The 18242-nt window shown below is 42.1% G+C and overlaps 1 protein-coding gene across 1 annotated transcript; it reads left to right on the top strand.

Moving 5' to 3' along the window:
- Window positions 1-8626: 8626 nt before the first annotated feature.
- On the top strand, window positions 8627-16416 carry LOC124019003 (LHFPL tetraspan subfamily member 5 protein-like). The gene is made up of 4 exons (XM_046334345.1): window positions 8627-9131; window positions 11878-12048; window positions 15447-15683; window positions 15853-16416. The coding sequence occupies exons 1-4, from the start codon at window positions 8855-8857 to the stop codon at window positions 15861-15863; spliced, it is 696 nt and encodes a 231-aa protein (XP_046190301.1). The 5' UTR covers window positions 8627-8854; the 3' UTR covers window positions 15864-16416.
- The last annotated feature ends 1826 nt before the right edge of the window (window positions 16417-18242 follow it).

Below are 18242 nucleotides of genomic sequence, written 5' to 3'. Positions count from 1 at the left end.
ATTTACCATTTACTGTTAACCATTTACCATTTACTATTTACCATTTACCATTTACTGTTAACCATTTACCATTTACTGTTAACCATTTACCATTTACTGTTAACCATTTACCATTTACCATTTACCATTTACTGTTAACCATTTACCATTTACTGTTAACCATTTACCATTTACCATTTACCATTTACTGTTAACCATTTACCATTTACTGTTAACCATTTACTGTTAACCATTTACTGTTAACCATTTACCATTTACCATTTACTGTTAAACATTTACCATTTACTGTTAACCATTTACCATTTACTATTTACCATTTACCATTTACCATTTACCATTTACTGTTAACCATTTAACGTTTACTGTTAACCATTTATTGTTAACCATTTACTCTTAACCATTTACCATTTACTGTTAACCATTTACCATTTAATGTTAACCATTTACCAATTACTGTTAACCATTTACCATTTACTGTTAACCATTTACCATTTACTGTTAACCATTTACCATTTACTGTTAACCATTTACCAATTACTGTTAACCATTTACCATTTACCATTTACCGTTAACCATTTACCGTTTACTGTTAACCATTTATTGTTAACCATTTACTGTTAACCATATACGATTTACTGTTAACCATTTACCATTTACTATTTACCATTTACTGTTAACCATTTACCATTTACCATTTACCATTTACTGTTAACCATTTACTGTTAACCATTTACCATTTACTGTTAACCATTTACTGTTAACCATTTACCATTTACTATTTACCATTTACTGTTAACCATTTACCATTTACCATTTACCATTTACTGTTAACCATTTACCATTTACTGTTAACCATTTACTGTTAACCATTTACTGTTAACCATGTACCATTTACTGTTAACCATTTACCATTTACTGTTAACCATTTACCATTTACTGTTAACCATTTACCATTTACTGTTAACCATTTACCATTTACTCTTAACCATTTACCATTTACCATTTACTGTTAACCATTTACCGTTTACTGTTAACCATTTATTGTTAACCATTTACTGTTAACCATTTACCATTTACTGTTAACCATTTACCGTTTACTGTTAACCATTTACCATTTACTATTTACCATTTACTGTTAACCATTTACCATTTACTGTTAACCATTTACCATTTACTATTTACCATTTACCATTTACCATTTACTGTTAACCATTTACCATTTACTGTTAACCATTTACCATTTACTGTTAACCATTTACCATTTACTGTTAACCATTTACCATTTACCATTTACCATTTACTGTTAACCATTTACCATTTACTGTTAACCATTTACCATTTACCATTTACCATTTACTGTTAACCATTTACCATTTACTGTTAACCATTTACTGTTAACCATTTACTGTTAACCATTTATAATTTACTGTTAACCATTTATAATTTACTGTTAACCATTTACCATTTACTCTTAACCATTTACCATTTACTGTTAACCATTTACCATTTACTGTTAACCATTTACCATTTACTCTTAACCATTTACCATTTACCATTTACCATTTACTGTTAACCATTTACCATTTACTGTTAACCATTTACTGTTAACCATTTACTGTTAACCATTTATAATTTACTGTTAACCATTTATAATTTACTGTTAACCATTTACAAACAAAGTGGGCACGGCAAAATCTATTCCCCCTCAGTAGATTTGGCATCGGTTCTCAGATCCTCCAAAGATTCTACAGCTGCACCATCGAGAACATCCTGACCGGTTGCATCACCGTCTGGTATGGCAACTGCTCGTCCTCTGACCGCAAGGCACTACAGAGGGTAGTGCAAACGGCCCAATACATCACTTGGACCAAGCTTCCTGCCATCCAGGACCTCTATACCAGGCAGTGTCAGAGGAAGGCCCTAAAAATTGTTAAAGACTCAGCTACCCTAGTCATAGACTGTTCTCTCTGCTCCCTCAAAGCAAGCGCTACCGGAGCACCAAGTCTAGGTCCAAGAGGCTTCTAAACAGCTTCTACCCCCAAGCCACAAGACTCCTGAACATCTAATCAAATGGCTACCCAGACTATTTGTATTGCACCCCCCCTCTTTTACACCGCTGCTACTCTCTGTTGTTATCATCTATGCATATAGATGTACATATTACCTCAACTAACTGGGGCCCCCACACATTGACTTGGTAGCGGTACCCCACCGTGTATAGTCTCACTATTGTTATTTTACTGCTGCTCTTTAATTACTTGTTACTTTTATTTCTTATTCTAATCCGTATTCGATTCCAAGCTGTATCACAGTGGTCTAAGGCACTGCATCTCAGTGCTAGAGGCATCACTACAGACCCAGGTTCTATTCCAGGCGGTATCACAGTGGTCTAAGGCACTGCATCTCAGTGCTAGAGACATCACTACAGACCCAGGTTCTATTCCAGGCTGTATCACAGTGGTCTAAGGCACTGCATCTCAGTGCTAGAGACATCACTACAGACCCAGGTTCTATTCCAGGCTGTATCACAGTGGTCTAAGGCACTGCATCTCAGTGCTAGAGACATCACTACAGACCCAGGTTCTATTCCAGGCGGTATCACAACCGGCCATGATTGGGAGTCCCATAGGGCGGCGCGCAATTGGCCCAGCGTCATCCTGGTTAGGGTTTGGCCGGGGAAGGCCGTCATTGTAAATAAGAATTTGACTTGCCTAGTTAAAAAAAAGAGAGAGAAAGCAAAATTCTTCAATCCCTGTCCTGAGTAGCAGAGGCATTGCTGGTTCTGTCCACTGGAGGGTATTGTTGACCATATTTTTTTTACTAGGGTTTATACATTAGTCCCACATAACACTCACATGATGACCAAAATGGCTCCATGCCCATGTGAGTTTGTCTATCCCCATCAGACGCGGTCAGGACCTGCAGGTTCAAATATCAATTTGCGTTCTGAACCAACTGCCAGTGGTGGAAAAAGTAGTCAAAGTCATACTGTAGTAAAAGTAAAGATCCCTTGGATTGTAATGGCGGTTAACAACCCACTTTAAGTTCTATTTTAGAACCAAATTCAATTTTTTTAGAGACAATTGACACTTACATGCAACTTCTGCTATCAGCATAAGAAGATGGCATTGAAAAGACAGGTCTAGATGCACAAATGTTGCTTTGTGGTCTGATTCTTCAGGAGTATGGATTTCTCATCAGTCTGGACGCAAATCAGGCTACCGAAATCACATACAGTGGGCGAAGTCCTCAGCATTCCTCACACTAGTCTCCAGAAAATGTGTGTTTTGTGACCCAGGGGCACCTCATAAATGTTATCATAAATGGCTTATATTTACAAGTAAAAATGTTTTGTTTGGCTAGCGTTATGCTAACCCGTTTGCGATCCCTTTAGCGTTGCTTGCTAGCTTGCTGGCTAGCTACAGAGGTTAGCTGGCTAATTCTCCTAAAGTAGTTAGCTACCGCCATCAGTTGTTGTGTTATTATCATATTTAGCCTATTCCACCATTTGTAGAATAAAAACTGGCATTTGATTATAGAGCAGGGACAGGAAATCCAGACACATTCATGTAGGTGTAGATGCATGACCGTTCGGAATTCCATGATCAGAACTCGATGATAAATTCTAAAGCTGCATGAACTGTCAAGTCTAGACACGGGCCTATGTCGGCCTTCCCTCGTCTGCGGTGGAAGGTGGCCAAGTAACAGCGGTGTTTGTCAGACCATGAGACATCCAGAAAATCAATCTTCTCACAAAAAACGTCTGTAGTGTCTGAATGGTTGGCCTAATATGACGACTTAAGGGAAATATTTTATTCTTACAAATGCCATTGTGTTCTCCACAAGTGTCACAGGACCAGTCTGAAGGTACCTATTACTGGTTTTAAAAATGAATGGATGTATAGAGGTACAGTGGGAAGAAAATGTATGTGAACCCTTTAGAATTACCTGGATTTCTGCATAAATTGGTCATAATATTTTATCTGATCTTCATCTAAGTCACAACAACAGATAAAAACAGTCTGCTTAAACTAATAACACACAGGCAATTATAATTGTTCATGTCTTTATTGAACACACCGTGTAAACATTCACAGTGCAGGGCGGGGAAAGTATGTGAACCCTTGGATTTAATAACTGGTTGACCCTCCTTTGGCAGCAATAACCTCAACCAAATGTTTTCTGTAGTTGCGGATCAGACCTGCACAGCGGTCAGGAGGAATTTTGGACCATTCCTCTTTACAAAACTGTTTCAGTTCCACAATATTCTTGGGATGTCTGGTGTGAACTGCTCTCTTGAGATCGTGCCACAGCATCTCAATGTGGTTGAGGTCAGGACTCTGACTGGGCCACTCCAGAAGGTCAGGACTCTGACTGGGCCACTCCAGAAGGTCAGGACTCTGACTGGGCCACTCCAGAAGGTCAGGACTGACTGGGCCACCCCAGAGGGTCAGGACTGACTGGGCCACTCCAGAAGGTCAGGACGACTCTGACTGGGCCACTCCAGAAGGTCAGGACTCTGACTGGGCCACTCCAGAAGGTCAGGACTCTGACTGGGCCACTGCAGAAGGTCAGGACTCTGAGTGGGCCACTGCAGAAGGTCAGGACTCTGAGTGGGCCACTCCAGAAGGTCAGGACTCTGACTGGGCCACTCCAGAAGGTCAGGACTCTGAGTGGGCCACTCCAGAAGGTCAGGACTCTGACTGGGCCACTGCAGAAGGTCAGGACTGACTGGGCCACCCCAGAGGGTCAGGACTCTGACTGGGCCACTCCAGAAGATCAGGATGACTCTGACTGGGCCACTGCAGAAGGTCAGGACTCTGAGTGGGCCACTGCAGAAGGTCAGGACTCTGAGTGGGCCACTGCAGAAGGTCGGGACTCTGACTGGGCCACTCCAGAAGGTCAGGACTCTGAGTGGGCCACTCCAGAAGGTCAGGACTCTGACTGGGCCACTCCAGAAGGTCAGGACTCTGACTGGGCCACTCCAGACGGTCAGGACTCTGACTGGGCCACTCCAGAAGGTCAGGACTCTGACTGGGCCACTCCAGAAGGTCAGGACTCTGACTGGGCCACTCCAGAAGGTCAGGACTCTGACTGGGCCACTCCAGAAGGTCAGGACTCTGACTGGGCCGCTCCAGAAGGTCAGGACTCTGACTGGGCCACTCCAGAAGGTCAGGACTCTGACTGGGTCACTCCAGAAGGTCAGGACTCTGACTGGGCCACTCCAGAAGGTCAGGACTCTGACTGGGCCACTCCAGAAGGTCAGGACTCTGACTGGGTCACTCCAGAAGGTCAGGACTCTGACTGGGCCACTCCAGAAGGTCAGGACTCTGACTGGGTCACTCCAGAAGGTCAGGACTCTGACTGGGCCACTCCAGAAGGTCAGGACTCTGACTGGGCCACTCCAGAAGGTCAGGACTCTGACTGGGCCACTCCAGAAGGTCAGGACTCTGACTGGGCCACTCCAGAAGGTCAGGACTCTGACTGGGCCACTCCAGAAGGCATATTTTCTTCTGTTCAAGCCATTCTGTTGTTGATGTACTTCTGTCTTTTGGGTTGTTGTCCTCTTGCATCAACTAACTTCCGTTGAGCTTCAATTGGCGGACAGATAGCCTTACATTCTCCTGTAAAATGTCTTGATAAACTTGGGTATGTCTTTTTCGGTCGATGACAGCAAGCTGACCATGCCCTGAGGCAGCAAAGCAGCCCCAAACCATGATGCTCCCTCCACCATACTTTACAGTTGGGATGAGGTTTTGATGTTGGTGTGTTGTGCCTTTTTTTCTCCACACATAGTGTTGTGTGTTCCTTCCAAACAACTCAACTGTAGTTTCATCTGTCCACAGAATATTTTGCCAGAAGTGCTGTGGAACATCCAGGTGTTCTTTTGCAAACTTAAGACATGCAGCAATGCTTTTTTGGACAGCAGAGGCTTCTTCCATGGTGTCCTCCCATGAACACCATTCTTGATTAGTATTTTAAGTATTGTAGACTCATCAACAGAGATGTTAACATCTTCCAGAGATTTCTGTAAGTCTTTAGCTGACACTCTAGGATTCTTCTTAACCTCTTGATGCGACCCATCCCGGATCCGGGATCGTGACTACGGCTCAAGCTCATTACCATAACGCAAAATGCAAAAAAATATTCTTAGAAATATTTAACCTCCACACATTAACAAGTCCAATAGCCCAAATGAAAGATAAACACCTTGTTCATCTACCCAGCAAGTCAGATTTCTAAAATGTTTTACAGCGAAAACATAGCACATATTTATATTAGATCACCACCGAAACAAAAGACAAGAGGCAGCCATTTTGTCCCAGAAAATATAAAATTTAAAAGTAGGATTAAAAAATAAATAATTCACTAACCTTTTGAAAATCTTCATCAGATGACAGTAATATGACAGGTTACACAGTACATTTATGTTTTTTTCAATAATTTGGCATTTATATCCATAAATCTCTGTTTACAATGACGACATTTTAAAAAATGCTACTCAAATGTCCGGAGAAATGATAATAGCTCCGCCTTTCTGATTCAGAGGGGTTGGGTTAAATGCGGAAGACACATTTCAGTTGACGAGATATTCTCATTTCCATATAGCAGAGGCTGGTGCTCTCGAATTAGTAGAGTTTTTACTTTTTGATGTTTATCATTTTAAGTGACTGACAGGGACCCTAAAAAATTATTGGAACATTAAGTTAAAAAATTCTATATTAAATGATGAAAGTATCATCAATAATATAAAATTGTATTTACAATGTACTAATAAAACTAACTGTTTATTTTTATTTTCTTGTTAATGGCAAAACGTAAACTTCACCGTCATCGACGGGGCTGCAGTGGAGCAGGTTGAGAGCTTAAAGTTCCTTGGTGTTCACATCACCAACAAACTAGAATGGTTCAAACACACCAAGACAGTCATGAAGAGGGCTATTCCCCCTCAGGAAACTAAAAAGATTTGGCATGGGTCCTCAGATCCTCAAAAGGTTCTACAGCTGTACCATCGAGAGCATGGTTGCATCACTGCCTGGTTCGTCCATTGCTCGTTCACCGACCGCAAGGAACTACAGAGGGTAGTGCGTACCGCCCAGTACATCACTGGGGCCAAGCTCCCTGCCATCCAGGACCTCTACACCATGCGGTGTCAGAGGAAGGCCCTAAAAATTGTCAAGGACTCCAGCCACCCTAGTCATAGACTGTTCTCTCTACTACTGCATGGCAAGCAGTACCGGAGTGCCAAGTCTAGGACAAAAAAGCTTCTCAACAGTTTCTACCCCAAAGCCATAAGACTCCTGAACAGGCAATCATCTATTTGTATTTAGAATTGATTAATTATAATTATAAAAGCACATGCTTTACTCCAGCAGAAAGCAGCTGAGGATCTGCAGGAGAAATCCTGCTCAAAATATGCTGTGCTTGTGTGATAGTTGTGTTGGATAAATAAGATACATTTACAACTAACGAAAGTACACACAGGACAATTTAATTCCACACAATTATGCAAATTAACCTATAAACCGATACGCGCGAGATTCAAATGTATTTACATCCACTGGTATTTTCATTTTTTATATATATATATTTTATATATATTTTAAAATATTTTTATATTTTATAATATATATATATTTCTCCCGGTCATTTTGACCGGAAACAGTTTTATCAGCTTTTCATTTTTAAAAAAACAGCAATTGTCGGCTAATGGAAACCATGGGCCAGAGATATATAATGTTTCTACAGTATTTAGCTATGCCTTGTGCAAGTATCGTGTGACTCCAATGTGACATGCCAGTAAACTCTGTACATTTACACCAGGGGAGAATGACTGCCCCCTCTCATTGAAGCAAGTTCAAGGCCGATCGCGGTACTGCAGAAAACATGATCGGGAATGGGGAAATGGCAATCTTCGTGGTGAATCTTCACTTGAAACGATTATTTTAAAAATTGCACACAGAAAATTTAAGGATAATTTAGTTGCCGTCGGCGTTCAACTTAAGTTACTCATTTAGAGGGGGCAGCATTGAGAATTCACATCCTGGAGAACCTCAAACTGCGCGTATTATGTCTCCATGAGATGCCATCTTAACCGATTTAACTAGGCGTTAATGCGCTATTGAGTCTTCAAATAGAAATTAATGGTGTTAAGTGATTGATGTATTTGTACTTAAATGTTACCCAGAAACGATTTGATATTGAGATAAAAACGGCTACATTGGACATGTAATATTGTAACAAAGCTATGTTGTGTTATTAAAAACAACGACTTCTTGCGTTTGTGAACAATATTGAGGTTAAAACATCACATTGGAGAATTATCCCGTTAGTCAACAGCCTTATAAATAAATCAAATGATTAACACGTAGCTAGATGTATCTGGTTCCACTAAGCAACGTGGTCCATCACTCCTAACGCCTCTCATCTCCTTACCTTGAATAATTCAACATATCACACCATTCTGGCACGGCTGCTACAGAGCACTGATCTTCTCACGGACTTCAAGGCAAAGTAAAACATGATCTGAGCGCTCAGTGGGTCTTGTATTAGAAAGTTTTGTGGACTTTTATACATTCAATTATAATTTTATATGACAAGTTCATCTGGATCCTTGGAAGTGTCTGGCAGACGACCAAGCGGAGCGTTCACTGAAAACAAGTTGGCATTGAAGAGAAACTCAAACTGACAGTAACTGAGAGTAAGCCCTGAGAAGTATCTCACCTAAAAGCTTCATGCTCATACTCTCTGCTGACTCAAAGCGGGTGACTTTCTGGTGACTCGACTCGAGAAGAGTTATCTGCGCATCTTCCACGTCTTCACCCTCACCAACCTCTATTTCCTCGTCAACAAGATGTCAACAACAGAGAAAGTTGAGACCAAATCAAAAAGTGATAAAATGCTCCCTGCACAGGAGGCGGCCAAAATCTATCACACCAACTACGTCAGGAACGCGCGAGCCGTCGGTGTCCTGTGGGCGATATTCACCATCTGCTTTTCTATCATAGAAATGGTGGTGTTCATCCAACCGTACTGGATCGGGGACAGCGTCAACACCCCGCAGGCCGGATACTTCGGCCTGTTTCACTACTGTATCGGCAACGCGCTGACCTCGGAGCTCATCTGTAAAGGCAAGGCACTTAACGGGCCAATCTGCAATTGCTACATCCATTTTTGGACATAAAAATAAGTGATATGAACCCGTTGATTCTTGAAGAATATAACTTATGAGCTTAGTTAAACTTAGTTAAACTATTGTACCTCATCAGAACCCAAACTATAAGATTGTTTTACTCCAAATGTTTGTAATCAAAGTACATGTAATCAATCACTGTACCGCCTGAAGGTATGGTAACAAATATTATTTTGATATCATGGATGGTCAGTCCTTGCATCCATAGCTCTGTCTATACATTTGAGAGTGGTAAAATGTATCCAGCCCCATCCCTCTGATTTTTACCGAAAGGAGTCGCTTTGTATTTGTTTCAACAGCAGATTGCCCCTTTAAAGAGTCACTTTACACAATAACTATCTTTTAGTATTTTGTTCATTAGTCCACAGTTGACACAATGTCAGCAGTTCATTCTTCAGTACAGAGCATCTGTGATGAGAATGAAAAACGCATCCCCTTGAACCATTGTTATAATCACTAAACTGCTTAATGGGCTGCTCCAGCTCCAGCCTCTCCAACCCACAGAGATCCTATACTAATAACATGATGTCATCTTCTGCTCCAGCCTCTCCAACCCACAGAGATCCTATACTAAAAACACAACGTCATCTTCTGCTCCAGCCTCTCCAACCCACAGAGATCCTATACTAAAAACACAATGTCATCTTCTGCTCCAGCCTCTCCAACCCACAGAGACCCTATACTAAAAACATGATGTCATCTTCTGCTCCAGCCTCTCCAACCCACAGAGATCCTATACTAAAAACACAATGTCATCTTCTGTTCCAGCCTCTCCAACCCACAGAGATCCTATACTAAAAACACAATGTCATCTTCTGCTCCAGCCTCTCCAACCCACAGAGATCCTATACTAAAAACATGATGTCATCTTCTGCTCCAGCCTCTCCAACCCACAGAGATCCTATACTAAAAACATGATGTCATCTTCTGCTCCAGCTGCTCCAACCCACAGAGATCCTATACTAATAATACAATGTCATCTTCTGCTCCAGCCTCTCCAACCCACAGAGATCCTATACTAAAAACACGATGTCATCTTCTGCTCCAGCCTCTCCAACCCACAGAGATCCTATACTAAAAACACAATGTCATCTTCTGCTCCAGCCTCTCCAACCCACAGAGATCCTATACTAAAAACACAATGTCATCTTCTGCTCCAGCCTCTCCAACCCACAGAGACCCTATACTAAAAACATGATGTCATCTTCTGCTCCAGCCTCTCCAACCCACAGAGATCCTATACTAATAACATGATGTCATCTTCTGCTCCAGCCTCTCCAACCCACAGAGATCCTATACTAAAAACATGATGTCATCTTCTGCTCCAGCCTCTCCAACCCACAGAGATCCTATACTAAAAACATGATGTCATCTTCTGCTCCAGCCTCTCCAACCCACAGAGATCCTATACTAAAAACATGATGTCATCTTCTGCTCCAGCCTCTCCAACCCACAGAGATCCTATACTAAAAACATGATGTCATCTTCTGCTCCAGCTGCTCCAACCCACAGAGATCCTATACTAATAATACAATGTCATCTTCTGCTCCAGCCTCTCCAACCCACAGAGATCCTATACTAAAAACACGATGTCATCTTCTGCTCCAGCCTCTCCAACTCACAGAGATCCTATACTAAAAACACAATGTCATCTTCTGCTCCAGCCTCTCCAACCCACAGAGATCCTATACTAAAAACACAATGTCATCTTCTGCTCCAGCCTCTCCAACCCAGAGACCCTATACTAAAAACACGATGTCATCTTCTGCTCCAGCATCTCCAACCCACAGAGATCCTATACTAAAAACACAATGTCATCTTCTGTTCCACTCCAAAAAACATGATGTCATCTTCCAACTCACAGAGATCCTATACTAAAAACACAATGTCATCTTCTGCTCCAGCCTCTCCAACCCACAGAGATCCTATACTAAAAACAAAACATGTCATCTTCTCTGATCCTATACTAAAAACACCAGCCTCTCCAACCCACAGAGATCCTATACTAAAAACACAATGTCATCTTCTGCTCCAGCCTCTCCAACCCACAGAGATCCTATACTAAAAACACAATGTCATCTTCTGCTCCAGCCTCTCCAACCCACAGAGATCCTATACTAAAAACATGATGTCATCTTCTGCTCCAGCCTCTCCAACCCACAGAGATCCTATACTAATAACATGATGTCATCTTCTGCTCCAGCCTCTCCAACCCACAGAGATGTCATCTTCTGCTCCAGCCTCTCCAACCCACAGAGATCCTATACTAAAAACATGATGTCATCTTCTGCTCCAGCCTCTCCAACCCACAGAGATCCTATACTAAAAACATGATGTCATCTTCTGCTCCAGCCTCTCCAACCCACAGAGATCCTATACTAATAATACAATGTCATCTTCTGCTCCAGCCTCTCCAACCCACAGAGATCCTATACTAAAAACATGATGTCATCTTATGTCCAGCCTCTCCAACCCACAGAGCCTATTCTATCTTCTGCTCCAGCCTCTCCAACCCACAGAGCCTATTCTATGTGTAGCCTATTCTATGTGTAGCCTATTCTATGTGTAGCCTATTCTATGTGTCTTTCGGAGGGGTTTGAATAACACAGAAGAAGAAGATTTTTCCTTGGACATCAGAGATCATTGCAGTAATCTTCTTCTTCTCTTCCTCCTCCTTCATAAAGGAAGTGCCTTGGACTTTGCTTCCATCCCGTCCCCAGCCTTTAGGACAGCCCTCTTCTTCGTGGGTACATCCATGCTGCTGATAGTGGGCTGTATGGTCTGTTTCACACTGTTCTGGTTTTGCAACACCGGGAGCGTCTACAAGATCTGTGGGTGGATGCAGTTTGCATCAGGTGAGATTAGAAGGCATTCTCTAACCTAACTAACTTGTACATTTTAATGTGTAGTGTCCTGTGTTTGGTGAGACAACATGTACGTCCAGGAGTGGACCTAGGGGAGATTGGGGAGGGGTCCACCTCTTTATCCAGCCTCTAGGCAACCTTGGCTCACAAACAGTCATACGGTATGTACAGTCATACCGGCCTCTGGTTGAAGTTGTCATCCCCGTTGTCCAGGTGAGTTGACAAACCTATCGTGTACAGTCATGTGACTCCCCAGTGACATCTCTCCTCTTTCAGAGGTGGCTTGGGTCCAGTGCTATTGTCAGCAGGTGACGACAACACTGTGGACGCCAGCCCAAAGGGATTCTGTTTGAGTCCAGATTCTGACACCTACTACGTTCAAGCCTACCTTCAGGGGGTAGATGGATTACATGGAACATGATACATGTGATGTTTTGTCTCTTAGTGCAAGTCTATGTCTAGACGAAAGCCTCCGTACATACTCAGGTTTCACAACTGACATACAAGGCTTTTGACACAACAGTTATGATACATCAGGTATTATTGGCACAACCATTGTGGATAGCCTGCCTGCCTGCCTGCCTGCCCCGCCCGCCCGCCCGCCCGCCCGCCTGCCTGCCTGCCCGCCCGCCTGCCCATATTACCTCAATCATTCACTGTATTTCTATACATTCACCTCCATATGCATTCAGACAGTAAATTGTAAATGTGTCTCTATACTCCAGCGAGGCGCTAGTACAGAATATCACCTTTTATTTTGAGGATTTTTTTCATACATATCTGTTAAAACGTTTAGAAATAAAATGGGCAGAAACAAATACTTTTTTTCTGAAACTCGTCAGTCTGTTCTTGTTCTGAGAAAGTAAGGCTTTTCCATGTGAGAAATTGCCAAGAAACTGAAGATTTGGTACAACGCTGTCTACTACTCCCTTCACAGAACAGCGCAAACTGGCTCTAACCAGAATAGAAAGAGGAGTGGGAGGCCCCGGTGCACAACTGAGCAAAAGGACAAGTACATTAGTCAGAACAAGTACATTTCTCAGAACAAGAATAGACTGATGAGTTTCAGAAGGAAGGTCTTTGTTTCTGCCCATGTTGAGCCTGTAATCAAACCCACAAATGCTGATTCTCCAGATACTCAACTAGCCTTAAGAAGGTCAGTTTTATTGCTTCTTTAATCAGAACAACAGTTTTCAGCTGTGCTAACATAATTACAAATGGGTTTTCCATTGATCAATTAGCCTTTTAAAATGATCAACTTGGATTAGCTAACACAATGTGCCATTGGAACACAGGAGTGATGGTTGCTGATAATGGGCCTCTGTACGCCTATGTAGATATTCCATTAAAAAAATCTGCCAATTCCAGCTACAATAGTCATTTACAACATTAACAATGTCTATAACTGTATTTCTGATCAATTTTATGTTATTTTAATGGATGGAAAATGTGCTTTTAAAAAAAAAGTACATTTCTAAGTGACCCCAAACTATTGAACGGTAGTGTATATACAGTACCAGTCAAAGTTTGGACACACCTACTCATTCAAGGGTTTTTCTTATTTAAAAAAAAACTATTTTCTGCATTGTAGAATAATAGTGAAGACATCAAAACTATGAAATAACATGTATGGAATAATGTAGTAACCAAAAAAAGTGTTAAACAAATCAAAATATATTTTAGATTCTTCAAAGTAGCCACCCTTTTCCTTGATGACAGCTTTGCACACTCTTGGCATTCTCTCAACCAGCTTCATGTGGAATGCTATTCCAACTGTCTTGAAGGAGTTTCCACACATGCTGAGCACTTGTTGGCTGCTTTTCCTTCCCTCTGCGTTCCAACTCATCCCAAACCATCTCAGTTGGTTTGAAGGCGGGTGATTGTGGAGGCCAGGCCATCTGAAGCAGCACTCCATCACACTCCTTCTTGGTCAAATAGTCCTTACACAGCCTGGAGGTATGTTGGGTCATTGTCCTGTTGAAAAACAAATGATAGTCCCACTAAGCGCAAACCAGATCGGATGGTGTATTGCGGAAGAATGCTGTGGTAACCATGCTGGTTAAGTGTGCCTTGAATTCTAAATAAATCACAGTGTCACCAGAAAAGCACCCCCACACATCACACCTCCTCCTCCATGCTTCACGGTGGAAACCACACATGCGGAGATCATACGTTCGTTCACCTACTCTGCGTCTCACAAAGACACGGCGGTTGGAACCAAAAAGCTCAAATTTGGACTCATCAGACCAAAGGACAGATTTCCACCGGTCTAATGTCCATTGCTCGTGTCTCTTGGCCCAAGAAGCAAGTATCTTCTTCTTATTGGTGTCTTTTAGTAGTAGTTTCTTTGCAGCAATTCAACCATAAAGGCCTGATTCACACAGTCTCCTCTGAACAGTTGATGTTGAGATGTGTCTGTCACTCAGTGTCCAATGTTTTGTAAATTATAGTTTAGAAATATAGTTCTTTAAGTAAAAATGATCTCAATCAACATTGAAAAAAATAATAATTGAAACTATAATTTATTATGGACCTACACTTACAGTCTCTTCACATTTACATTACATTTAAGTCATTTAGCAGACGCTCTTATCCGTCCATCTAGATAACAGTCATCTATAGTCTCTCCACTCTGTCCATCTTGATAATAGTCATCTATAGTCTCTTCACTCTGTCCAGCTAGATAACAGTCATCTATAGTCTCCTCGCTCTGTGCAGCTAGATAACAGTCATCTATAGTCTCCTCACTCTGTCCAGCTAGATAACAGTCATCTATAGTCTAACAGTCTCTCACTCTGTCCAGCTAACAGTCATAACAGTCATCTATAGTCTCTTCACTCTGTCCAGCTAGATAACAGTCATCTATAGTCTCCTCACTCTGTCCAGCTTGATAACAGTCATCTATAGTCTCCTCACTCTGTCCAGCTAGATAACAGTCATCTATAGTCTCCTCACTCTGTGCAGCTAGATAACAGTCATCTATAGTCTCTTCACTCTGTCCAGCTAGATAACAGTCATCTATAGTCTCCTCACTCTGTCCAGCTAGATAACAGTCATCTATAGTCTCTTCACTCTGTCCATCTTGATAACAGTCATCTATAGTCTCCTCACTCTGTCCAGCTAGATAACAGTCATCTATAGTCTCCTCACTCTGTCCAGCTAGATAACAGTCATCTATAGTCTCTACACTCTGTCCAGCTAGATAACAGTCATCTATAGTCTCTTCACTCTGTCCAGCTAGATAACAGTCATCAAAACAAAAGCTAAACTGTCAGGGAGCTTTTCACAGTGAATATTTTTAAGTGCGGCCCTCCGGCCCACAGTGAAAATGAGTTTGGCACACCCTAACCCTAAAGGTAATGTCTGTCTGTCTGTCCGTCCCTCCCCAGCCATCCTGATGGTGATGGGCTGTATGATCTACCCTGACGGCTGGGACGCCCCAGAGGTGAAGAGAATGTGTGGCGAGAGGACAGACAAGTACACCCTGGGGAACTGTACAGTGAGGTGGGCCTACATCCTGGCCATGATCTGTGTCTTGGACTCTCTCATCCTTGCTTTCCTGGCCTTTACACTGGGTAACAGACAGGACAAACTGCTGCCGGATGACTTCGAAGTGGAGGGGCAAGGTGAGAGAATCAAATGAGGTGATATTTGTTGTGTGAAGTCAATTTTTGGAGCATGGAGGGACACAGAAGAGTAAATGGCTTGGCGTGTGGGACACCGGGATTATCTCAAGACATCTCCCTACTTTTTAATTTATTTATCTAATTTTCATTCATCCTGTTTCCATTTCAGAAAAGCAATAAGGCGCTGGAGTATGAAGAAATGGAAGAACAATGCATCATTCTGGTACTCATGACTATCAGGCCAGGGATACGGCAAGGCCTCCACGACTCGTGTGCCCTTTCCTACAAAAACATGTTTTTTGGCTCATTATGTTAGAGGGCAGCTCTTTAGACTGTCCTGTCCCCAATGGCACCCTGTTTTGGCTCATTATGTTAGAGGGCAGTTCTTTAGACTGTCCTGTCCCCAATGGCACCCTGTTTTGTCTCATTATGTTAGAGGGCAGTTCTTTAGACTGTCCTGTCCCCAATGGCACCCTGTTTTGGCTCATTATGTTAGAGGGCAGTTCTTTAGACTGTCCTGTCCCCAATGGCACCCTGTTTTGTCTCATTATGTTAGAGGGCAGTTCTTTAGACTGTCCTGTCCCCAATGGCACCCTGTTTTGGCTCATTATGTTAGAGGGCAGTTCTTTAGACTGTCCTGTCCCCAATGGCACCCTGTTTTGGCTCATTATGTTAGAGGGCAGTTCTTTAGACTGTCCTGTCCCCAATGGCACCCTGTTTTGGCTCATTATGTTGGAGGGCAGTTCTTTAGACTGTCCTGTCCCCAATGGCACCCTGTTTTGGCTCATTATGTTAGAGGGCAGTTCTTTAGACTGTCCTGTCCCCAATGGCACCCTGTTTTCATTTGGTGTTTTGCCCTCTTTTCAGCCTTGGTAATTCAAGTTTGATTTTAATAATTTTGGATGAATTAAATGTTTTCTGTGAACAATAAGTGTACAATCCGTCAATACACATATTACTTTCTGAATGAAATTCTAAAGTTTTCTGTTCCTTGGTAAATTCATTGTAATTCTCGTGAAAAAGTGTCCCATCAACAGTAGTTGGGCAAAGAATCAAGCTAGACAAGAGGCTGAATTCATCATATGAAGACATTTTGTTTTAGTGCAGTGTGGGGTGGTATACAATTTTATAGTGTCTTAAATTGACATTTTAAATATGTGTGATTAACCCTGACGGGCGAAATGGAGCTTGATGTACAGTTGAAGTCGGACGTTTACATACATCTTAGCCAAATACATTTAAACTCAGTTTTTCACAATTCCTGACATTTAATCCTGGTAAAAATTCCCTGTCAGTTCGGATTACAACTTTATTTTAAGAATACGAAATGTCAGAATAATAGTAGAGAATGATTTATTTCAGCTTGTATTTCTTTCTTCACATTCCCAGTGGGTCAGACGTTTACATACACTCAATTAGCATTAGGTAAATTGCCTTTAAATAGTTTAACTTGGGTAAAACGGTTTGTGTAGCCTTCCACAAGCTTCCCACAATAAGTTGGGTGAATTTTGGCCCATTCCTCCTGACGGAGCTGGTGTCAGGTTGGTAGACCTCCTTGCTCGCACTTTTTCAGTTCTGCCCACAAATTTTCTATGGGATTGAGGTCAGGGCTTTGTGATGGCCACTCTAATGCCTTGACTTTGTTGTCCTTAAGCCATTTTGCCACAACTTTAGAAGTATGCTTGGGGTCATTGTCCATTTGGAAGACCCATTTGCAACCAAGCCTTAACTTCCTGACTGATGTCTTGAGATGCTGCTTCAATATATCCACATAATTTTCCACCCTCATGATGCCATCTATTTTGTGACGTGCACCACTCCCTCCTGCAGCAAGGCACCCCCACAATATGATGCTGCCATCCCCGTGCTTCACGGTTGGGATGGTGTTCTTGGGCTTGCAAATCTCCCCCTTTTTCCTCCAAACATAATGATGGTCATTATGGTCAAACAGTTCTATTTTTGTTTCATCAGACCAGAGGACATTTCTCCAAAAAGTACAATTTTTGTCTCCATGTGCAGTTGCAAACCGTAGTCTGGCTTTTTTTATGGCGGTTTTGGAACAGTGGCTTCTTCCTTGCTGAGCGGCAATTCAGGTTATGTTGATAAAGGACTTGTTTTGGCAGTGGATATAGATACTTTTGTACCCGTTTCCTCCAGCATCTTCACAAGGTTCTTTGGTTTTGTTCTGGGATTTATTGGCACTATTCACACCAAAGTACATTCATCTCTAGGAGACAGAATGGGTCTCCTTCCTGAACGGTATGATGGCTGCGTGGTCCCATGGTGTTTATACTTGCGTACTATTGTTTGTACAGATGAACGTGGTACCTTCAGGCATTTGCAAATCGCTCCCAAGGATGAACCAGACTTGTGGAGGTCTATAATAATTTTTCTGAGATCTTGGCTGATTTCTTTAGATTTTCCCATGATGTCAAGCAAAGAGGCACTGCGTTTGAAGGTAGGCCTTGAAATACATCCACAGGTACATCTCCAATTGACTCAAATTATGTCAATTTGCCTATCAGAAGCTTCTAAAGCCATGACATCATTTTCTGTAAT

Source organism: Oncorhynchus gorbuscha, unplaced genomic scaffold (genome assembly GCF_021184085.1).
Source record: "Oncorhynchus gorbuscha isolate QuinsamMale2020 ecotype Even-year unplaced genomic scaffold, OgorEven_v1.0 Un_scaffold_6:::fragment_8:::debris, whole genome shotgun sequence".
NCBI lineage: Eukaryota > Metazoa > Chordata > Actinopteri > Salmoniformes > Salmonidae > Oncorhynchus > Oncorhynchus gorbuscha.
The sequence above is the reverse complement of the archived record's forward strand: the minus strand, read 5'-3'. Positions and strand labels throughout refer to the sequence as shown.